We start from the raw sequence: 24,904 nt of genomic DNA, 5'->3' as shown, positions 1-24,904 counted from the left end.
AGCCGGGCAGGAGCCGGGCAGGACAAAAAACCAGCCTGCTCGCCTCCTCTCTATACAAACCAGTCAAAATTCTGGTGTGAATGAAGGAGGTGATTCTGAGAAGCTGAGAAGCTATTGACAGTTGATGGCTGTTGAGGGACAGTTACTTTTCTTTCAGGATATGGCCACGGGTAGGTTGACCATGTTTCAAAGGATAGCTCCACATGCATGCACATAAGAATGACACTATGCACCCAGGATATAAACCCAGGATCCCCTGGAGCCTTGAAATCTCAGTTCAGTTCAAATCTCAGGATAATGTGCTGTGCCACCAACCACAGTATTTTGAACTCATTCCTGTACATCAGTCAGTCATCCGTCTGCTCAAGGTAAGGTATGGAAAGACTTCCTATTAAAGAGCATGTCTAAAAATGATAATATGTTTAGTTGTTATGATATCATTTGTAGAAATATAGAGGAATGTATTGTTTAAGATGTTAGTATAGATTACATAGGCAAAGATTTTAATAATTCTTAGGCCATATATAATTGATGTATAAGTGTCACATCTTCAAACATATAATTAAGAGAACTTTGAAATCATTGAAGAAGTCAAGGAATTCAAATTCTTAGATACATAAATTTTTAATTTTCATATGTATTGAGTTTGACATTCACTGGTTTAGAATAGGAATAAACAATACATAGAATAGAATGTCTTATAAAACCCTCTGGACTTTGAAGAATCTCTGTAACAAAACTTCAGAAGTTACATAATAACAAATTTAAATAAAATACATTTTACTTGTGTGGTTCAGTGCAATACTTTCCCAGTGTCCTTCTCTCCTTCCTGTTGTCTTTCTATTTTATTTCAAGAAAACATTGACCCTGCTGCAAGGTGGTAAGTGTCATAGATGCACCAGGAGTATTTTAACAATTCTTGAGTTATAACTAGAATGGAATCCCAATGTTCCAAATACTGAATTTTGAAAATGTAGAGATTAGAGCTATACATCTTAGATTACTTTTACACAAAGTATTGACTTTAACTGTGTAGCTTTAATTGATATCACAATGTCATCAGGATATATAAATTTCTCCACCATAGAAGGCTTTTAATATTTATAGTTGATTTCAGGGAAAAAAAATCCTGTTATGTTCAAAGACCTTGTAGTTATACTAATTGATCATAAAATTACTGTATTGGGTAAATATTTTGTTTTTGTTTTCCCTTAAATAATGAGTTTTTTCTTTCTCTAAGTCTAAACTATGAAAATCATAATCTAAAGTGACCCATTGGGGACCATATCTAGGTCTGTGGTCCTGCTGCAGCTTTGGGCTTTCTGGCTTCAGTTGCAGCACATACTACAGACAACCATGTAGGGATAAGTCCCGCCTCTTAGGGGGCATGTTCTCCTCGGGCTAATGTTAGCCTATAAATTTGGCGAGCGTGCTCCTAGACGCTGCTTCTGCTTTCCTGGTCTCTGCAGGAATGGTGGTTCTGTAAGTCTATTTCTCCATTAAAGCTGTATATATTTTGACAATCTGTCTGCATTCGTTTACACTGTTACAAGAGGAAGTGAGCTCAGACTCCACAGCTCTGCTCTCTGGAGCACAGATGCCAGGCTCCTCTCTTTCAGGCAGCTCCGACCCAGGATGGACATAGGCTAGAATCTTTCCCGGTAAGACTGATGCTACACAGTTTATTAGAAATGGGTTGATCGGGATATCAGAATTAGCCAGTAAGGGCTAGAGCTAATGGGCCAAGCAGTGTTTAAATGAATACAGTTTCTGTGTTGTTATTTCGGGGCATACGCTAGCTGCCGGCCGGGGTGCCGGGGACTCAGCCCCGCCGCTCCTGTTACAACACAACCACATGTCATTCTTTGGTGATACAGACAGATCACAGACACAAACATGGGCCCAAAGCTGCAGAAGGGCCACAGACCTAGATATGGTCCCCAATGTGTCACTTTAGATGATGTCAATCACCTACGCTTCCTGCACAACAAACCTGTGTGTTGTGTTTATATCAGCAGACATTTTGTTTGCCTGCTGATCCAACACAAAATAGAGGCTATATTTACATTATTACCTCCAAGTCATCACTCATGTTTTCAGGAAGTGCTCAGTATGTCTTCCATACTTTATGTCCTATCTTCATATTAAAATGCCACCAATCCATTTGACTTCCAACATAATGTCACAGTAAAACTACAGTAGAAAAGAATATTTTCTCAGTGTGAGTTTTTTTTCCAGAAAAGTCAAAGACCATGTTTTATGTGACTTAATGACAATAACTTCAGAACTGATTTAGATAACAATTTTTTTTATAGCTCTGGTGGTCAGTAGTCTCCTGAATTACACTCAAAGAAAAGAAAAACTATTGGCGTCTTGCAGACTTCAGAGAAGAGAATCTAATGCTAATGTTCAATCTTCTAAGATACTATATTATTCTCTCAAAAATGGGTATTTTGTCCCACTGTCTACTATCTTTCCCTTGCAGCCACCAGTGTGTATAGCTCAATGTCCTTTCTCCCTATTTGAATAGCAATTGTTCTTTTTTTAAAATTAATTTATCCATTTATTAAAAATTTCCACCTCCTCCCCTTCTCCCATTTCCCTCCCACTTCCCCATTCCCCCTCCCTCTCCAGTCCTAAGAAAAGTCAGGGTGTCTGCCCTGTGGGAAGTCCAAGGCCCTCCCCACTCCATCCAGATCTAAGAAGGTGTGCATCCAAACAGATTAGGCTCCCAAAAAGCTAGTACATGCAGTAGAATCAGAACCCAGTGCCATTATCATTGGCTTCTCAGTCAGCCCTCATTGTCAGCCACATTCAGAGAGTCCAGTCTGATCACATGCTCATTCAGTCCCAGTCCAGCTGGACTTGGTTAACTCCCATTAGATCAGTCACACTGTCTCAGTGGGTGGACCCCTCACAAGTCTGACTTCCTTGCTCATGTTCTTCCTCCTGTTCTTCATCTGGACCTTGGGAGCTCAGTCCGGTGCTCCAATGTGGGTCTCTGTCTCTATCTCCATCCATTGCCAGACGAAGGTTCTATGGTGATATGCAAGATATTCATCAGTGTGGCTATGGGAGAAGGCCAGTTCAGGCACCCTCTCCTCTGCCACCCAACGACCTAGCTGGGGAAATCCCCTTGGACACCTGGGAACCTCTCTAGAGCGAAGTCTCTTGCCAACCCTAAAATGTCTCCCTTAATTAAGATATCTTCTTCCCTGCTCCTATATCCGCCCTTCCTCCATCTCAACCATCCCATTCCCCCAAGCTCTCCCCAATATTCCCCTTCTCCCATCTCTCTCCCCATCTTCCCTTCCCCCCACCTCACCCCCACCCCTGTGTTCCCAACTTTTGCCCGGCGATCAAATATCTAACAAAATTGATTTCAGTGTGAGTTTTGAATTAAATAAAAAAAGTCTTCTGAGGATCTCTTCTCAAAAGATTGCAGTTTTTGGAAAAAGATACTTTTAGTCTTTAAATTTATATCGCAATTTAGTCTGCTCAAGACAGAATGGTAATCATCTCCTTCCTGTGACAATGCTATTATTATTCCTCCAACATTATGCATTTTCTCTTTGAATCTTGCCTAACTCTTCACACACTAGGCTATATTCCATTTCCATGTGATTCATAATAGTGCTGTAAGATCTAACTCCTCACTCGATCTATCATGATCATAATGTACTGCTAGTAAACAGTATTTTAAAAGACCACAAACCATCTTTTTGGAATCTGTAGTTTTTTTGGTATAGAGATTATGTCTCATTTTTTAAATATACTTAGGTGTGTGAGACTGATATTATGTATTAATATTTTATAATTTAAAATATGTTGGGAGTAAGAGTTTGTTTGGTAATGTCACAGTGAGGTTTTCCACCAAGAATGGAAAGGAGTTTAAAGATCAATCCCATTGGCAGCAATGAGCCAAATCAGTCTTGAGTTCTAGTCATCTTCATCATCCCTGTTTTGACCATTTCATGTTCCTTTCTGGGTTTCATTTTTCTCCTCAGTGAAACAAAACGCTTGGTTTAGATACATGCTATTCCATGTGGTTCCAGCCATCCCCCTGGTCTGCTGAACTGTGTCAGTCTGAGAGTCAGCAGTTTACATTTAACAAAGTTTCCATGTGATTCCTCTGGAAGCATGAGACATGCTGATATATACTAAACATTATTTAGCTAGATTCCCTTTAATATTGGTGGAAGTACCCTATGGCATCCACAGTTCATTTAAATGTTATGAAACCTATTCAATGTACACTATTCATCTTTGGAAAACTGCATTCTGTTGAATTAGCTACCCTAAAGATATATATTCCTTAAACTGTCATTTCCAAATTACACAACCTATTAAGGATCCTTTTGTTTTTAAAGCCCTTTATATTCTCTTTGTGGCACTCAGCACAAAGAATTGTAAACTACAAATTAACACTCTATACGTAGCTTGTTTAGACTACTCAGCAAGTTTATCTTAGTGAAGATAATTTTAAACTTTGCATAGAATTCCATATCTGGAGAATTTCTTTTAAAATGTGGCTAAATTTGATAATCCCTCCTTTTCAATTTCCCTTGGTGTCAGTTGTCTGGAGTTAATGATATTGGATCCATTAACTACAGGCAATTCCTTCTGGCTCTCCACATTCCTAACTAGTCCCAGTTGTCCTCAGCCTGAGAAAAAAATGGAGAGTAGCCTAATTGTAATCCTAGTTGGACATGTGTGTTCTAATGAACGAAAGATGAACATTTCTATAATAAATTACATAATTAAAAATTTTATACATAATTATGTACAAGTGAAAATATTGTATGTACTCTTGGTAGCATCCCTCATTTGATGTGTAGACTTCCTGGTCATGTTTTCAACATGTGCCACAGAATTATTTCCATGGGAGGCACTCAATAATGCCATCGAGAGAACTATCAAGGTGAAATTTTGCCCAATTTTGTTCTAGTTGTTCTGTCTGAAATTTGGACTTCTTACTGTTATAATGGAATGTTTGTTTATCTAGCCTCTCATAACTAAGTACCACAGAAATCATACTCTCACAATTCTGGAGAACAGAAGTACAAAATCAAGAGATAACCAGGTTCTGGAAGCACTGAAATTCTGCTTTGTGAATTTTCCCACATTTTGTTGGGCTGCTGTTAATCTCTGGCACTTCTTTTTTTTCTTCCCCCCCCCCCCCGCCTCACATGTATCTCCTTCCCCATCCACTTCTCCTCCATCTCCATTCAGAAAGGATCAGGTTTCTCATGGGTTTGAACAAAGCATGCACATCAAATTGAGGCAAGATCCAGCTCTTCCCCCTGTATCCACGCTGGGCAAGGTCATCCAGTGTGGGGAACAGGTTCTCAAAAGTCAGCTAAGCACCAAGGACAGGTCCTGATGTCACTGGTAGGAGCCTTACCAACAGACCAAACTACACAAATGTCACACATATGCTCTACCTAGATCGGTCCCATGCAGGCTCCCTAATTGTTGTTCCAGAGTTGATAAGCTCGCATAAATTTAGGTCAGTGGTGAACGTGTTAAATGTATATACATATACAGTAACTGAGCACATTTTGGTTTGCAGAGAATAATTTTATTATGAATATGTAATGTGTCTAATTTTACAGTAAGTATAATTGGAACAGTGATTTTTCCAGTAGTTTTCTTTCTCCAGTGTCATCTATCATTTTAGCAAGCGTTCTTTTCTTTCACTTTTTAATTCGGATTGCCTTTTAAAGCCAAATTCTGCAAAGTAAAGTGCATTTTTTTATGCAGAAGAATCCTTTAAACTGTCACCATTGTGACAAAGCTATATCTGATTGAGTTCTACATAACTGTAGAAGGAACAGAAAACATTTCTCACTGTTTATTTTTCAATTTCTCAGAGAAGAGTTTGAACTAACTGCACCCAAAGATATGCATCTCTGCAACTCAGGAACTCATTCCTTATATTACAGGTGACTGTCTTTTGGGCTTGTTTCCTGGCAACCTACTGGTCTTCTTTGCTGCATGGCCGGTTGTGCTGGCATGCAATTCTGCAGATTCAGCAATGGTTGCTTTGTCTATCTCCTATACTCTGAATATAAGTCATGATGATGTTGTGGCACATGGTATGTATACAGTCCAATTAATTGAATACTCATATCCAATACTTGACTGAAATAAAGCTCACATTAACTAAAGGAAGGGGGACAAACCTGTGTTACCCTTTCTCCACTAAGGATGCCACATTCACATCACCCCACCTAAAGAGATAACTTAAACTCTAGGGACTGTATCTGTTCTGTTTTGGCTTGGAGAGATTTTCCTAGTAATTTTTCTATTACACAAAAATGCACCAGTGAGATAAATATTCCTCTGCTCCCATTATAAGCAATCCAAAACCTAAAAGTGCTTAATTCCTTCAACCATTCATCTAAACCCTTAAGGCTAGTTATGTCTCAGAATTGTGCATTTAGGTTTCTGGGAAAAGAATATGATATATCTGCACACATAAGATCTGTAGCAGTCACCCATAATCAAATGTTAGTATTTCTATGTTTCTAGTAAAATGTATTTCTAGTAAAATGTGATAATAAGTGTCTTAGGTGGGTTAAATAAAACCTTTAAAGAGCCTCAAATCCATACCGTTCAAGTTAAATTAACCATCAAAGAGAATAGTCTCAGATTCAACCAAAAACCCAGGTTGGATATATAACTCAGTGGTGCAGCAATTTCTTAGCATGTGCAAGGCATTTAGTTTGGTCCACAGCACTCAGAAGCAGTGGGATGGTACAGGGATGGATGGAGGGGATGGTGGAGGATATAAAAGTTGTACCAATTTACAGTAGACTATACCACGCATAATAGCAATTTTATTAGGGTTTTACATTGAGAAAATTGTCTTAATTTAGTCATAATTATTGAATGTTCATGATTTTTCAGCTAATCATGTGATGTTGCTTACACTGTCAGTTTTATAGTTATATCAACATCTGGGGATGGGAAGGACACAGAGAATAAATCAACCTACTTCATTCATCTTAATTAACTATAATTCAGAAGAAACGAGAGCTAGAATGCTGACAAAGTATAACATTTAAGCTATCTATATATTTTGCTTGCAGGTAACAATTTATTAACAAGCCCTATTTATGTAAAGAAAAACAGGTGTGCATACGTGCATTTTTGGTAGCAAAAGCATGTGAAATTGAAAGAAATGCAGTTTCCTTTCAAAGAGTATGTGAACTTGAAAATATAGATGAAGAAGTAAGCATTTCTGTAGTTTGTTTCATCTTTTGAAAATGTAGTCCCAGTACAGAGTTTCGATTGGCCTGAAATTCAGATGCTCCTGTGTCTGTAACCAACTGTGGGATTGCAGGTGTGAAGGTGTGTGTCATGACATCTAGGAATTTTTACATTAACATAAATGAACTTGTTTTGATTGTTGTAGTTAACCGCAAGTCGGGGAGGGTTAGTCTATTGGCAGAGCAACACATTTCATTTATCTCTATCATTTAGCTACAGGGCAGATGAAAATGAGTAAGTTAGAGTTTTGTATCTTCTTCTAGCCACTTAAGGAGTTATTTGTCTCTTTTGCAGAGTAGTCCTGGGAAGAGACAGCAACTGTCAAGTAAACACTCTAATATTTCTGTAATGGAGCTGTGAGTGCCACATGGGCCAGAGTCCCAGGTGTCTGGTTCATCTCAGCCAAACCGAAAACTGAACACCTAGGGGCTAAACTAGTAAGGATACTGAAAAAGTGAGAACTGGTATTTACTGAGGCATAAAGCAAAGAGCAGAGAGCCCACTGTCAAGAGGGGATCTCCTTTTTATAGGGCCCCAGAGTCTTTTCCTTTTCAATCTTTCTCACGTTTCCTTTCCTCCTCCTGGACTGAAAATACTTCAAACAGATCGTATTGTTCAACCAAAATAGTCATAAACCACAAGTTATTGTCCAAAGGGCCTTGATTTTGATAGATGGCCCTGTTTGATGGATGACCTTATTTTCAGAGCCCATTCCATATGTTGTGTGGGAAAGTTATCTCCCTGGAAGGCAGGAATGTTATTCTCTTTCCTGTCTGACTGTTATCTTTTTGCTCCCTATTCTCTCTGTATGCCTATCCCCTTACTACCTGCTCATTCTTCCAGTTTCATTTTTTTGGTCATAACTCTCCCAGCCTTTTCTTGGACCTTACTTTACTAAGCACCGTTTCACGTCTTACATTTAAGCATCCCAACCCTTGGCTCTTCCCAGCCTGTTAAGATGCTATAATAGCCTCCACATAGTCACACTTGTACTTGAATTTTACATATCCCTGCAGATTCTGTCTGGTCTTGCCTTTCCTACACATATGAATTTCATGACTATTGCTGTAGGCTGCTTGTTTTTTTTTTTCCATGCCACCAGATCCGAAATAATTGCACAGAAGTGTATTAATTACAACATTGCTTGGCCTATTAGCTCAGGTTTCTTATTGGTTCTTATATCTTGAATTAACCAATTGCTAGTACTCTGTGAATCACCAAAATATTGTGGCTTACCAGCAAAATTCCAGTGTTTGTCTCTTCTGGCAGCTACTTGGCATCTCTCTGACTCCACCTTCTTTCTCCCCCAGCTTCAATTTAGTTTTCCCACCGAGCTCTATTCTGTCCTGCCGTAGGCCAAAGTAGGACCTTTATTAGCCAATGGTAATAAAGCATATACACAGCATACAAAGGGGAATCCCACATCACATGACAATCAGATCATCTTTGTATTCTTCAACATCCAATATTCAGTTCCCTTAGTCTGTTGGCTATATGACTATAGGCAGTAGCGTTTTTCAAGTCTCAAATAAGGTTATATCCAGAAAGATATTTTGTTTATAAAATGTGTATATGCCTGCATTTGACTGTTTTCAATAGTGAGGAATGCATATTATGCCAGAACTATTGATGTGAAAGGGATAAGTTTATTCAGAAACCTTAGCACCTTGTTTTCCCGTTCTCTTCACAGAAGATCCTGAAGGACAACTGTCAGCACTTTCTTCTATAGTTCTTCTCCTTCTGTCATTGCTGGACTCCCCTCTAACTGGCCTTGATGTTGCCACCCTGTTGGCTATGCCTTACAGAGTTCACCAGCGGCCTACATTCAACCTGCATTTTACCCGACTTGTCATTTGACAATGGCAATCTCTCTCCCAGGAAATGCTTGGCTTCATTGCTCAGGTCTCTTGCTCTCTTATGAGTTCTTCCACTTTCTGATATTCTGCTGCTCTGCTAGGAAGGCTGTTGCATGATTTCTAATTGCTCTTCATAATAAAAACCTGGAGTCAGATATCAGGGTAAATGTTGAAAGATCGGAGAAATAAAAAATCTAGCCACTAGAGAGACCTTTTACCTCTACTAAATAATCAGACCAAAGTGGGCAAAATCCTGTCTTCGGGAATCCTCAGACTGAATGCAATATGTTCCTGTCTCCTCTCTCCTCCCAGCCATATCCCTTCCTGTCTCTACCTCCCTAATGCTGGGATTAAAGGCCTGTGTCTCCCAAGTACTGGGATTAAAGGTGTGAACCACCACCACCTGGCTCTGTTTCTGTTTTAGTCTGGATCAGTTTCAAGTAGCCCAGTGTGGCCTTGAACTCACAGAGATCTCTCTGCCTCTGCTGGGATTAAAGGTGTGTGGCACCACTGCCTGACCTCTGTGGCTAACTAGTGGCTTAGCTCAGCACTCTGATCTTCAGGCAAGCATTATTTGTTATAGCCAAACAAAATATCAGCAGAGAAGGCTCCTGCCTTGAGTCATTGGTGCAAGTCCTTTCCACAGAGGGCTTGCTTACTAAGATCCACAGTGTAGATTCCTTTACCATGGCAAGCCTTTTCTAACTTACCCACTGAAAAAGAAACTCTCCTTTCACTAACTCTTCCTGTTTCTGTCTTCCAAACATTACCGTTAGTAAACACTCGGCTTACTTATATGGTTCCGGGCTCATTCTGGCTCTCATCACTGGGAGCAGGCTTCGTGATTTCAAGAGCACAGGCCAGACTCAGTTTCACTTTCTCACTGATTCCATCTTGTGGCTCAGATGTAAGCTCTCAGTACCAGGCTGACCTATCTGCAACCACACTCCCAGCCGAGATGATCATGGACAAATGCCCTGAAAGCAAGCTCCAAATAATGTTTTTTGTTTGTTTGTTTTTGTTTTGTTTTGTTTCTTAAATAAACTGCTGACTTGGTCATGGTGACTCTTCACAGCAATAGAAGTGTCATGAAGAAAGAAATTGATACTAGGGAGTTGCATATTGCTTGTGAAACGCCTGTCCATGCCAACTCTTGGTAAAATGGAGACTTTGGAGCTTTTGATTAGGGAAGTAGTTGAATGCCAAGAGCGGGGCTTAAAGGGCCGTAGTAGTATGAACTCACAAGACAGCAGTGCTGAGAGCTGCTATGATAGACAAGCTCAGCAGTCTTAGAGGGGAAAACTGATTATCATGCATGTTATACTTTATCAAAGAATATGGCTGCTTTCTGCCCTTGTCAAAAAAAAAAAATCTGCCGGAGGCTAAATTGAAGAGTTTTGGATTAAAATCATTGGCAGAGGAGATTTCAATACAGCTTAGTATTGACTGTGTCCCTTGGTCACTAGTGATCACACTTGTGCAGATCTACAATGAAAAAGAGAAAGCGAAGCAAGTAGAAACACAAAATGTCATTTAAGGAGACAAATAGCACAGAGAATGATAGTATTGTAGCCAAGTCCTGTGCTCAAGGAGATTGGAAGTTAAAAAAAAAAGCCAGATGCAAAATGGAATACAAGCAGTGGTGCCCTCAAACAAGACCCTACCTACACAGCTCTCATTTATGAAAAGAAAGTTTATTTAATAAAGTGATCCATCGAAATCCAAAGATTATATAAATAGATACAAGTCATGAGAAGCACCAGGTTTCAGCTTAAGGAGGGAGTAGAACTTATGTTTGTTTGATTTTTGCCTAATAACCCGAGTTCCTTTCTTTCCTTCAAGAATGTTATCTCTACAGAGATTTTAAAATAATTTTTTCATTTATCTTTTCATTTTTATGTGTATAATTTTGTTTGCTTTTTCTTCTTTTTCTTTGCCTGTGTGTATGTCTGTGCATGCAGTGTCCTTGGAGGGTGTCAGATCCCCTGGAACCATAGTTACAGATGGTTGTGAACTGCAGTGTGGGTGCTCAGAATCTAACCATGTCCAGTTAAATTCAGGTTGTCTGTAAGTTGAGTGGCTGATCTTAACTGTTGAGCCATTTCACCAGCCTCTTTTTTGTTTGCTTGTTTTTTTTTTATCTCTTTTATCTACTTTGCTATCCCCAAAACCTGGACAATATCTGATACTCAGAACTGAGATAACGAACACTTTTAAATAAGAGAATAAATGGGGTGTGACATAAGGATGAACAAGAGTATCTGGAAATTAGAATTGGAAGTGGTAATTATAAAGATGGCCACTGGAATTATTTTTTTTCTTTGGTCAGAGTTGGACAGTGACAGCTGGTCTGTCTTCCTTTTGATTTGCTTCATAAAACAAAATTCTCATCTTGAAGTAACAGCCTCCATTAATTTTAAGACTGATAGCTTGGTGCTGAACACATTTAGGAAGGCGTTTTCTCACTGTACCATCTTGATAATGGCTAACAGATTACAATCTATCATTGATTCAGGCAAGTAAATTTTCTTAGCAAAAAAAAAATTCTTGGCAGGTTGATATTGGATATGTAGAATACACTACTTATCACAGGGCAAGGATTTTTTTTCCCTATGCACAAAGTAAAATATTCTCCCTAAACATACAGAAAATACTCTCCAGAATAATTGGAGGGATATTTTAATGATTGAGGAATACTAGAAAATTGTTACTTGTAATAAGTAGTATCTGTATTTTGTACTGAAATAATTCTTAAACTTTCCCTTTTGTAAGGGTGAAGTGGAAAATCAATTATGGCTTATCCAACTCTATTTTCTTCACATTGCAGGATGGCTGTTCTAGACTCCAGAATTATGGGATTCAAGGTACCACAGAATTTGAATCAATGGAAAGGACTGTTTTTCAAATGATAACAGAAACTAGACAAATACTCGAGGACCAAGAAATGAATTGTTTTACTTGTATGTTGACTATCCTAAGTGAAATCACTGTAGTGCATTAATCTTTAAAAATAATGGCAGTGAGAGACGCTCAGAATCAAGTTTCTGCCATCCTGGTCTCTGCTCAATCTTCTTACTTCTGTTCAAGCCATCTTTTTTTACATTATCCATGATTCTGTCTGCAGTCACTTGCTCAATTAAATCAACCACTGACCTCCCTGCCTCCTACCTGCCTGTGTGATCTCGATGCAACCTTTCTGGATTTATTCATCCATGCTTACTCTTTCATCATGCTTGGGCCATACTCTTAGTTTAATTCCTTGAGTTAGCGTCACTTGCTAGAAAAGAACCACTCAAAGTGCCCAGTGTTAATCAACTTTGTGTGACGTTACTATCAGTTTTTATGGTGTATAACCATGCATCTTAGATTTGTATGCTGTAAAGACTTATCATATAAGTATGCTGAGCAACTGCCCAAATCATGAGATGAAGGGGACTCAGAAGCTTTTATAAAAAGAGGCATTGGTTTTTAATTCTATACTTATTGAATATTAATATCTGTTTAAAATGATGCTTTATATTTATTACTTGCCTTTGAGTAAAATAATACTCCATTATATTAAGTTTTAGGTTGGATCAACCTCAGTAAGATAGTGTCAGTATATATGCAGAAAATTGTTGACTTGTAATGCTTACCATGTTTTGGATATAATTCTATTTTAAGAAGCATATTGTGATATGCAAGATATTCATTAGTATGGTTATAGGTTCAGGTCATTTTCAGCTCTCTCTCCTCAGCTGCCCAAGGACCTAGTTGGGGACATCTCTTTGGACACCTGGGAACCCCTCTAAAGTCAAGGCTCTTACCAACCCTAAAATGGCTCCTTTAATTAAGATACATACTTCCCTGCTCCCATATCCATCCTTCCATTATCCCTTTGTGGGAGCCTAGCCTGTTTGGATGCTCACCTTCCTAGACCTGGATGGAGGGGGGAGGACCTTGGACTGCCCACAGGGCAGGGAACCCTGACTGCTCTTCGGTCTGGAGAGGGAGGTGGAAGGGAATGGGGCATGGGGAGTGGGGGGGGGCAGGGAGGAGGCAGAAATTTTTTAATTAAAAAATTAAAAAAAGAAGCATATTGCTTGTTTCTGCAGTAGAAGCAACATTATATCTTTAAAATATTCTAAAAATGTGAAGTATCCCAATTCCAATGGTACTTTTCTTTTAAGAGTATTTCAAAAATGCTTTTAATATCTACAAACTTTTCTTTTTTATGTTCCCTTTCTTCTTCCTACACAATCTTCTACATATAACATGCAAGTCAGAGGAAGGTTTCTGATGTGATGTGTGAGTCCCCTCTGTGTGTTGCTTGTATTGGTTAATGAATAAAGAAACTGCCTTGGCCTGATAGGGCAGAACTTAGGTGGGCAAAGAAGCCAGAACTAAATTCTGGGAGGAAGAAAGCAGAGTCAGGGAGACATTATGGATCCACCGGAGACAGACACTGGGAATTTTACCAGTAAGTCACTGCCACATGGCAATACACAGATTAATAGGAATGGGTCAAATTAAGATGCAAGACTTAACCAATAAGGAACCAGAGCTAATGGGCCAAGCAATGATTTAATTAATATAGTTTCTGTGTGGTTATTTTGGGCCTAAGCTAGCCGGGCAGCCAGGATGAACAAACGGGCCCTCCAACACTGATGCTCTGAAACTAAAGCTATAGAAGTTTGTGAGCCATTATATGGTGCTGGGAATTGAACCTGGGTCTTCTGCAAGAGAAATAAGTATTCCCAATGATTGAGCTCTCTATCCATTCAGGCAACAGGAGCTTATTTTCGAGACACAATGAAATACATTTTTTAAGACAAAAAATATTTTTTCCAAAAGATTGACACAAACTTTATTAGAAAATTATGAAGTATTATTAACTGCCAAGTGAAAGATTCCAGTTGGGTGGTTTGCAAACTTTTTAAATGGATCAAGTCAGCACTTGACTCCATTAGTTAGAAGTGATGGTTTGTTAATCAGAATTCTAAAGAAACTGTTCATATAAGAACTAGCTCGTCTAAATTAGAGATATGAGGAAAATATAGGAGAAATCTCATGAGGCATATAGGATGCAGGAAGATGTGACACTTCTGGAATTAGATCACTTGCTACAAAGTCTGTACGCATCACATCAGTTCTATCTTCTGTATTTATACACATCAAAAATATACTCCACCCCAGCCATGGGTGGAAAATAAAGAATTCACAAACAAAACTGCAAAATGGTATGTGTTTACAGTGAAATGTGAATTACCTGTATACACATATTTAAGAGGCACAATCTGTTTTATACAGTATCTGTCATATTGAGTTCATATTATACACAGTGGTATCTGTTAAATTAGTGGTTTGAGTGAGGACACAGTACCAAAATATGGATACAAAATAAATTAATCATTATTCAGTATTTTTAAATTCACACACTTCAAAAAAACAGCAGCCAAATATACAACTAAAAGGTTCATTTTATGAAAAAATGATTTGGATTTTAAAAAATAGTCCCTGTTAGGATGCGCTTGTACCTTCTGAATAAACTCCACTGACATCAAGATTAGGTCTACGCAACTCTGTAACATAGGATTGAAATCATTTCCTCCACTGTTTTTAACATTGCACTATACTAGAGAAGAGGACTCTAACTGCTCAGCCCCCAACTCCAACAGCATTATTCTAGGTTTTCACGGACAATATCTGCTTTCCCATTTTAGTATTATTTATCTGTTCCATTGTGCAAATTGTTCTTGCTCATGTCTTGAGTTCCACCAAATATCTAAAATATTCAAGTTTGCTCTCTGTAACCCTAAATGGCTTAAGAGAAAGTGAAAAGCATGCGCGGAGACTATAGGATAACATGAATACTTGAGTCTCAGACATGTTCGCACAGATACTTTGTAATCTAGAATCAGAGATTCAGTCTTGAATATTTTCAGAATGCTGTTAAGGGCTTGTCTTTGGCATTTTCTCTATTAGTTATGAAATAAAGCACAGCATCTTGTGTTTTCCTGCCTACCTACTGCACACTTTTGGTGCACAAAAATGACTGATATTTAACAGCAACTTCACTATTGAGGAACATTTTTCTCTTCATCAAGCTGTAAAGAAATATCACCTTTCAACATTATACCCTGGGAAGCCGAAGTGCTTCATCTTAGTTAAACTTTCTTATTTCTCTTCTTTAGTTATTACAACACTCATAAACAGGATACACTTTATATTAATAAGACAGCCAAGTTATAATTCCTATATGCCTTCATTAAAGCAAAAAAATGATATATATCTTCCAATAACACGGCCAACACAAAGTCAAACTACAATATTTTCTCCATTGGTCCCTGTAGCCATGTGCCTTGTGTTTTCTCTCTTCCCCTGTGTCTCTGCCTCCCTGCATCTCTCCCTCCCTCTTTCACCTTTTCTTTTGAGATAGGGACAGGGTCTCCCTAAGTTGCCCAGGCTGGCCTAGAACTTCCTGGGTAGCCCAGACAGGCCTTGAACTTGTTGTGAGGCCCCTGCCTCAGTCTCCAGAGTAGTTGGATTATTTTCTTGCACTTCTAGGTTTGGTCCTGGGGAAAAAAAGCAAACAAAATAACACAGCCAAATACAAATAACCACTACAATATTTGATCTGTGCAAAATTCCTGGATAGCAAAAACAGCGAGTAATGCAGCTTCCTTGTGAGAGCACTTTGAAAAGGCAACGGGTAACTCCCGTTTTCTTACCAGGCAGAACTGTGAAAATAAAAGCAGAGAATGTCACATTGAAGAAAAAGGAACTGGGAATTTCTATTGTCTGGCAGGAAAGATCTGAATCAATCTGTAGCCATTTTAGGAAGAAAAACTGGTCTTTTAAACATCTTAAAATCTGTAGACTAGGAGAGTATAACACACCGAGAAAAGGTGAAAGTACAATTTACATGGTAGTTGATGAATACTATCTGTGCAGTGTATTAATACTGCTACGTCCAGGCCAATGTAAATACCTGACATCCACAGTCCTTCAAGTATAGACCAAATTAGGAGTTACATGTGATAACCCAGTAATGAATTATCAGCCCCTACTAATGTAAATCCGTACAAACTGGCACTATGCCAGGAGCGTGTATCATGAGCTATTGTGGGCCGTGACGCAATCACAGCTTATAGCAATTGATAATTCAGATGTCAACCCACCTCAGAATTTCTTAGATGGAGGAAGCAGCAGAGCCAGCAGCACAACTAACCCTGAGAACTGTTGCTTTCATCTGTAATTGCACCATGGCCCACAGCAGCTCCTAATAAATGCTCCTGAGAGTACGAGATACTGCCAAAGTCATGAGTGGCTAACCTCCACGCTGTCACTTTAGAAACACTATGACAGTTCTCCAAACACAAATAGGACTCAACTGGTCACATCAACTCTAAATTATAAAATGTTCCTGTCTCAATGTCCTCAGGGTGATCTCTGAGCTATTTCGTGTCCTTCTTTTCTGAAGGAGGCGTCACAAAGCAGATCATCAAAATCGCTACACAAGATCAGTTACCAGCACTCCCTCAGAGCTCAGTTGAAATTAGTTTTCTGCAAATGTTTATTGGGGATTTCTAAAGCACTGACTTGGAGAGGCCAAGAGCCTCCATCAATCCCTGCCTGAATGGCCACTCCTGTCACCACTGCTAAATCAGGGTCCACAGATGTGTTGGGGTCTTTTCCAAAGAACTCTTGAATGACTTGGCGAATCCGTGGAATACGAGTAGAGCCCCCGACTAGAACCACCTCATCAATTTCAGTCTTGTCTAGGAGGCCTTCTTTTAATACTTGCTGAATGGGCACGAGGATTTTCTGAAAGAGATCTTCATTGAGGGTGTCAAAAAGCTGGCGTGATATTTCTGTTTCAAACAACACCTGGCTTTTCCCGCTCTTGCTTTCAGAAAGCCCCGGCCTAAGCACTCTGTTTACGTGGTGATCGTGTCCTGGGGAAAGCTGCTCTTTTGGCAGATGAGAGTCACCATTCTGAGGTGTCTGGCTGTCTTCTTCCTCTACACTGAGTAGAACTGATACCTGAGCAGACTGGTGAACTGTCAGATTTAATTTGACCATTTCCACGGCTTGTCTTAATCTATGGATTTCCTCTTTCCTGGAAGGGAGGAAGCCATATGTCTGATAGATCTGTTTATATAAATACTGAAGCAGCCTCTGATTGAAGTCTTGTCCTCCAAGTTTATTGTTTCCTAAAAGAACAATTAAAAACTTTGTTATACATACATGCATAAAACATATCATCTATATGTTGACATATTCCAAGAATAAGGAATCCTGTAAAATATTAAGATTTTCTTAGCATGAATGTTGCCTAAGAAGAACTCTGTTCCGGTCAGACTCTGGCAACCTCTTTACGTCCACTCTTCCTGCCTCTCTGGTTATCAAGTACTCTTGGCGCCCAGTGCTAGCAAGGTTAGAAATTCTGACTGACGTAAAAGCAAGTACCTCGACCACACCGGAGAAGAATGCCAGGCCACTTGTGAAGCAGTTATTTAAAACACTGGCATTATTCTCAACAGAATAAAGTGATTTTTACGATTAACATTTATTTTAATGATTAAAAGCTCAATAGAAATAGTTCTATGGGAAAGAAAAGCATAATATAAACTCAAAGTATGTATAAATTGGCTCTGGTGAATCTGGTTAAGAGAGTGAACAATACATACATTAGAACAATTCTACTATTCAATCGAAACACCCTTACATTTTTAACCTAAAAAGCACAAAGAGGAAATCTTGAAAAGTGATTTAAAATGAAAGGTCTTATTTCTTCAGCGATATTAAAACTTCATTTCCCAGGACATTTATCTTATGACGCATAAGAAGATTAAATAATCTGAAACTCTTCATCTTAAAGCTTTCTTCCTTAACACTCCTTTCACCTTTGCAAGAAAGCCATGAAGGAACCCCTCATCTGGCTTATTGGAAGCCTAGACATTTTATTTTGACAGTTAACCATGATCTTTACTACACAGACAGGAGCAACACCACACAGAAAATCACAAAATATTCTGGAGGCCACACCAACATGCTAAATGCTAGGCATATAAGGCAAACAGGCTTGAGCCTCTCTAATTCCATGTTGTTCTTACCGGACATGGCTCGGGTAAGAAACATCCCTCCTTGTTTATTCAGTAATGACACATCAAGAGTTCCTCCTCCCAGGTCGATGACCAATACATAGAAAACATCCACCTTGTGCAGACCGTAGGCCATAGCTGCTGCCGTTGGTTCATTGATCACTCTTAAGATCTTCAGGCCTGAAACCCATGAGAGGAAAGATTCTACTCAACTTGTACTAACAATATACTTGTTTCTTCTTTAACATGAACTTCACCAAGCAGCGACCAAAGCAGTGGGAGAAAGACAGTGGGATGAAATCAGAGATTCTAAGAATAATTAAGATTATTCTTAGAGTACAACATGGAAAAAAGAAAAGCCCAAGTTTAGTGACTTGAAATTTCATTAACATTCAAGGAAAAGCTCTTCCAGCCTTTTCTAATATTGAGAATGGATTTGGAAATACAGAATTGTGGAAATGTGACAAGCTGATCTTGTACTAAAGATCCCTTTACCTTGAGTAAGATTCCTGCTTTGAACAAACTCCACCCTTAAAGTGTTCTCTGTAAAATATGGCACTACACTTCCGGAGCCCCATCAAGAATTCCACCCAAGATCATATTGCCCTTCCCTTTAGTTGTAAAACTTGTTAGCTCTGCTCTGGTCATGTACAAAGTCCTCTGGTCAGAGACACTTAAGTGCTGCCCTTCTGTGAGGCACACCTGATCATTCTATCTGGCACCCCTATGCTCTGACTACCCCCCAACCCTTTATTCTTCCACTCATGTTACTTTCTGATGAAGTCTGCACCAGTAGCTGTGGACACGACATGAATTATCCCCATGAGGTGAACGGGAATGACTGAGGACACTGCTGATTGCCATCCATTGGGAGAGGAGGGTACAGCTACTATTAGTGAAGACGTAAGGATAAGTGTAAGGAGTTTCCATAATAAAACATTACACTTTATGCTTATTATGTGCTTCTATCTAGCTGTAAATAAACACCACACACAAAAATAGGATTTGTAGGACAGTGGTATACTCTTTTCATCTTGCAAGTTCTAGAACCACATTCACCTTAATAACAACGAGATCATATCTTTCAGCAGAAGTCCAGACATGCTCATGTTCTCTTGTAGGCTTTGTCATGTATCTGAATAGCTTCATTTTTGTATATATATATATATATTTTGATTTTTGGAGACAGGGTTTCTCTGTAGCTTTTTGGTTCCTGTCCTGGAACTAGCTCTTGTAGACCAGGCTGACCTTGAACTCACAGAGATCTGCCCACCTCTGCCTCCTGAGTGCTGGGATTAGAGGCTTGCGCCACCACCGCCCAGCTTGTGTGTATATATATATATATATTTTGGCACTTCAAGACAGGATTTCCCAGTAGCTGTAGACTGGGCTCGCTTCAAACTCACAGAGATCCGCCTGCCTCTGCTATCCAAGTGTTGGGATTAAAGGTGTGTGCCACTACTGCCAGGCCTTTTTTGGTTTGTGTTTTGTTTTTTGTGTGTATGTGTTTTACATTTTTTGACGATGTGTCCTGGAGGACTGAACCCAGGCAAGTGCTTATCTTCTCTAGAAAGCAATCCACCAGAAAGCTACATCCCCAGTCCCAAACTATGCTCCACCCCGTTATAGAAACATTCAGTATTGTACCACAGAGTTCATAATTATTATCTGCAAATGTATATTTATCTGCCATATAGTTTATGTGGCCAGAGTTGATTTACAACATGGTCATCCTTGTTGCAGAAGATTATGTCCTAACAAAACCCTGACAAAACCACACATCAGTCAAGGATGCTATTACCAGCAAGATTGGCAGCTTGAATTGTTGAATTTCTCTGCTTTAGGTCAAATTCTGCTGGTACAGAAATGACGGCATTGGCAACTGGCATTCCAAGGTATTCCTCTGCCATTTTTTTCAGTTTTAGCAACAATCGAGAGCCAACATATTCTGGAGAAACGATGATGGTTTCGTTACTTGTTACAGAAAACTCAGCCATTCCATTTCTATGTAAAACCTGTAAATAAAATTTGAAAAACCAGAACGTAAATGCATGCATGTAAACACATATGTGCATTTACTTTCACATGTACACTTGGATTTATTCAACAAAAGCCTTTATAAAGTAATACAATCCACTACAATCTACCCAGTACACTTTTCCAGACTAGAATTTACTGAATGTGATACTTCAAAATTTATACAATAAATTTATGTTATGGTTTTCAATAATGAAAATGAAAGCCAAGAATTTAACAGGAACCTAGAATACTCTTGCTACATACTTATTGGAAGAATGAACGATGTCATGCACTTGATTCACGTTATTGGGAGCTATATGTTTCAAGACCCTCAGTGGGTCTTAAGACCTTTACACTTAGATGAAACACTTTACAGCTTCTCGCCAATATATGCTAATAGCCATTATCATTAATATTACACTTTGGGGACATTACTTAGTAAAATAATTTCAACAAAAACATTGCAATGCCTGTAACACCTAACAATCAGCAAGCCCACTAAATGAATAAAGGCCAAAGACACCCTGCAACGAAGAGCTGGATGAGACCCATTCTGGGCAAGAGTGAGAAGAGCAGAGACGACTTCCTCATGTTCCTCTTCAACAACTTCAACAACTTACAGAATGGTTGTCTCTGGGACTCTGCATTTCATATTCTCAGCTAGTCACTGAGTGCAAAGAATTAAAACCCCAAGAGAGAAAAACTAAAGAAAGTAAACTCACAAAGGCTGCAAGAATGTGTACGGTAAGCTGTCTAGCGAGTCTAATTCATTAGAATACCACCTCTAACTTCTAATAAAAGTCCCACACGGGATAAATAAAACAAAAACTACATGTTTTAAGAGAAGTCACTGGAAAATAAATACATAAAAGCACTAAAGGAGAAAATCGAAAGGGAAAAAAGTCAAAACAGCAAACCAATAGAAAGTTTGAAAGTTCCTACTGATTACCATTAGAATCAGGCACTCTTCCCAAGCTGAGATTTCATGAAGGCTTAATACGTTGACAGGAAGCAACAACTTATGCAGCATAAAAGTGATAAAGTGAAAAAATAATGAAACACATAAAAAGGTATTTTATTGTCATTAGGAAAAAGTGAAACTTGTCAAAACAGGACAGAAAAGAAGAAATGCATCATTAAATAAAAGAAAAATACCCGAGGCAGAGGCAGGCAGATCTCTGAGTTCTAGGTCATACAAGCCTACAAATTGAGATACTGCTTCAAAAACAAACAAAACAACAACAACATAACACAAAGACAAACAAACAAAATATCACTAAATGTAACTTTATTGGAAATCAGAGGAATGACATTAATATAATATGCCATTTCTCATTTGTGGATTGGCAAATACAAAATAAACTGGCATCGTGGTGAGGTTTTCACACTCAACAAGAACCTGGGCTATGTAGCAAGACCTACCTGAATAAGTAAATAAAATCTTACTACCTACTGAAGATACACTCAACAAAAAATAATGGTTAAGAGCATGTAACCTTCCGGAGTACAGTTAGGGAAGATGGATAAAATTCCTTAAACACCCTGCCGCTGCTGAGAAATTTCTCCGTGAGGGCATATAACTACTCCCTTATAGATAAACCCTGTTGAGATACAATGGTGTGTAGCGTGAAGCCAAAGCACTAATTGAAATAGTGTAATAATCAAACCGACACAGACTTTAGATTAATTTCCTACCTTAAATGGGTATCTGCCGATTTCAGCGTCCAACTCTTCCGGGGTGAAAATCTTTCCTATGAACCTTTTAGCATCATAGATTGTGTTTTGAGGATTTGCATCCGCCAGCTCTAGGCTGTCATAGCCCACATATATGTCACCATCAGTAAAGGACACCATGCTGGGGATGCTGACGTGCCCATTTTCATCTGGAATCACCTTTACTTTTCCGGTTCCAGGAAAAAACACACCAACGGAACAATAGGTGGTACCCAGGTCAATGCCAATCACTTTGGGAGTAGGCAGGGGTAAATACTGTTGTGCCAAGTAGCCAGCCAACAGCAGAGTCAAGACAGCTGAACCTGAAAACAGACCAAGCAAAAGACACCTCTTTATCAAGCAGCTACTATATACCATTCCTACAGCAACATCTCTTCAATAACATTCCTGATTCAAAATATTTTACTCTAAGGATCAATAACTACTTCTTTTACACATTAAGTCTTTCATATTCCAGTGGGCTACATCTGAACATAGAAAAGAAAAACAATTGAAAGTCCTCACAACTGTATTTCTGTATAATTAATTATAAGAAAATAAAGGAGTAAAATGCAAAGATATTTCATTAATAATTATGCTGTTGCTGAATGGAAATACCACAAATGTGAAGCAAAAGCTGGTTACAACCTGCTTTTTTCTTGACCTATTGCCACTGAGACTGACAGCTTCATAAGCAGTTCTATCTACATTAGTAAAATGAAATTCCACCATGAAACTCTCACAGCAAAAGCTTTGGTATTGTAAGGTTGACCTCTTTGATTATGGTCTTTACCCATTCAAAAGGATAAAATAAATAAGTTGATCACTGATTTTAAAAATTGCTTAGGTATTACTGATACCTCCTAACAGGGCATCGGCGTTTTTGCATATTTAAATAGGAACTAAGGACATATTTCTCTAAGAGGTAGTATTTAAAGAAGTATTATAGCAGCATCATGGAAGTTACATGAAGTCAAGTTTGTTCACCGCTGCATTCCACGGCAAGAGCAGGAGCTCAGCAAATACCAGTTAAAGCAAAAAGATTAAATACAAACGTCATGCATATTGTACCCCAAAGCGAATAAGGACATCGCTCTGAATTCAGAATGAATGTCTTACTTGGTTTCACAGGTGATACCTGCTCTCATTCAGACTCATGCTAAGAAACCAGAACGTCAGCCTGTACTCCTTGCTGTTGGTAATTGCTAGCTCCTTCAAATCAACGCCTGGCTCACGGCGGATCAAGAGCCTACCCACTTGCGTCTTCTAGCCTAGAGACAAATCCTAAAAGCATTTCATCACCACTAGCAAGGGAATGCACTCCGAAACGACAAGTTTGAAAGAGAAACCAGCTACACAGCACACGGACCAGAATCCCTCTCAACTCAGCATCCCAAGTGCCGCCCAAGACTACAGCTCGAAATTCCCCCTTCTTACTCCCCAAGGTTCTCGCAGCCTCCACGTAGAACCGAATCCAGCTATTAACTCAAGACAGAGGTCTTTTGCGAAGTAAAAAGACCCGCGTCCCTCAGACCTGTGGCTGGCGGCAGCCCCCCAAGTGGCTCCAGCAGCCGGACCCGGGCGCCCCGCCCCCACCGGCCCCCACCAGCCTCAGCCACCTTTCCAGGTTCCCTTCGGCTGTGTGACCTGGGCTCAGGAGGTGAGACAACCAACCCCTGCCCGCCTCGACCTCCTCAAACCAACCCGTCCACTGTCAGAGCAGCAGGGACCCTGGGATACCGACCCAAGATCGTCATCTCCCCAGCCATCAGTCCCGCCGAACAAGCAGAGAGATGACTGTACTGACGGGAGGCACCGCCCCCTCGCCGCCGGCCGACCCGCCGCCTTCTGGGAAGTGTAGTCCGTCGTCTCCGAGGCAGCGGGAGGCACTACGTCTCCCAGCACATCAGGGACTCCATCTACCATGAAGCCGCGGGGTGGAGTCCTCTCAGACCGGTGAGGAAATTGTCGCCTCCCTATTCCTGAAGGCCCAGCAAACCAGGCTTGCTGGGGAGCAGCCTCCGGGAAAGGTCAGAGTTTGTCATTCACCGAAACTGTAACGCCGCGAGCCTACTGGCCTGAAAACTGTCGCTGTCGCCCCGCCCCGCCGCGCTGAATTGTGGGAGCTGCAGTTCTCGACTGCCCCGAGCTCGGGAGGAGAAAGGAGGAGGATAAAACTTGTTTAGAAGCTGAGGTGGGTTGCACTGCCGTCCTGGCGCGGGATTAAAACCTGTTTTTTTTTTTTTTTTTTTTTTTTTATTTTGTTCCACCTCCCTTTACGGTTTATTCCTTTGCTCGAAATCAAGACTCTAGTCGGAGTTTTCGTAAGCCCTCCAAAGTCCCCTCTGCATTCCTACAAGAGGCTCTGTAGTGGTCCTACAGGACACCTGCTCTTTGGACTGTAAATAGCCCTGCATCTCTTAAAAGCATCGCCAGTCCCGCACTGTTGTTGGCAATAAATTAGTTCAAGTAATCTTCAGGAATGAGGTTTATCCCAGACTGCAAGGACACATTTTTGAATCTAATACTAACATTCAAATATGCTATTAAAAACAGATAAAAAATAAACCCCTAATTCTGCTAATTACGTCATAAATGGCAAGAATTGACGTCCTGGACAGGTGCTGTCACTGTGCTGACTTTCGTATTAGGTGCCTTTCTTCTTGCCGCTACGAAACCCTTATCAAAGCAGTCTGAAGAAGGCGGAAGTATTTATTTTGACTCGAAGTTCAAGGGTACAGTCGTCATAGTGAGGAAGTCATGGTAGCAGGATCGTTAGCCAGCTGGTCACGTTCCATCTGGGGTCAGGGAGCAGAAAGGAAATGCAGGTATTTTTCTCTCTGTTATTCAGTTTTAGACCCACTGGATTGATACTACTGTCCAAAGTTAGGTGAGGTAGTTCCACCTCAATTAGCCAGGTCAGAAACTCCCTCACAGACATACTCGGAAGTTGGT

At 39.8% G+C, this 24,904-nt stretch overlaps 1 protein-coding gene across 1 annotated transcript; it reads right to left on the bottom strand.

Moving 5' to 3' along the window:
• Window positions 1-13,961: 13,961 nt before the first annotated feature.
• Window positions 13,962-23,806, bottom strand: Hspa13 (heat shock protein family A (Hsp70) member 13). The gene is made up of 5 exons (XM_050148996.1): window positions 23,694-23,806; window positions 21,932-22,272; window positions 20,019-20,232; window positions 18,230-18,397; window positions 13,962-17,326 (listed from the first exon to the last, which is right to left on the bottom strand). The coding sequence occupies exons 1-5, from the start codon at window positions 23,716-23,718 to the stop codon at window positions 16,659-16,661; spliced, it is 1,416 nt and encodes a 471-aa protein (XP_050004953.1). The 5' UTR covers window positions 23,719-23,806; the 3' UTR covers window positions 13,962-16,658.
• Window positions 23,807-24,904: the final 1,098 nt, after the last annotated feature.

Source organism: Alexandromys fortis, unplaced genomic scaffold (genome assembly GCF_014885135.2).
Source record: "Alexandromys fortis isolate MF-2015 unplaced genomic scaffold, M_Fortis_MF-2015_v1.1 scaffold_4, whole genome shotgun sequence".
NCBI lineage: Eukaryota > Metazoa > Chordata > Mammalia > Rodentia > Cricetidae > Alexandromys > Alexandromys fortis.
This window is presented reverse-complemented; position numbering and strand designations above follow the sequence as displayed.

Bases quoted from the DNA above. Each gene is read 5' to 3' on its own strand.
- Hspa13 (XM_050148996.1), bottom strand. From the start codon at position 23,718: ATGGCTGGGGAGATGACGATCTTGG. The intron at 22,273-23,693 runs GTCGGTATCCCA...GTCTGTTTTCAG, and splicing joins TGGGGAGATGACGATCTTGG to GTTCAGCTGTCTTGACTCTG. The intron at 18,398-20,018 runs GTAATAGCATCC...CATGGGTTTCAG, and splicing joins TCAAGCTGCCAATCTTGCTG to GCCTGAAGATCTTAAGAGTG.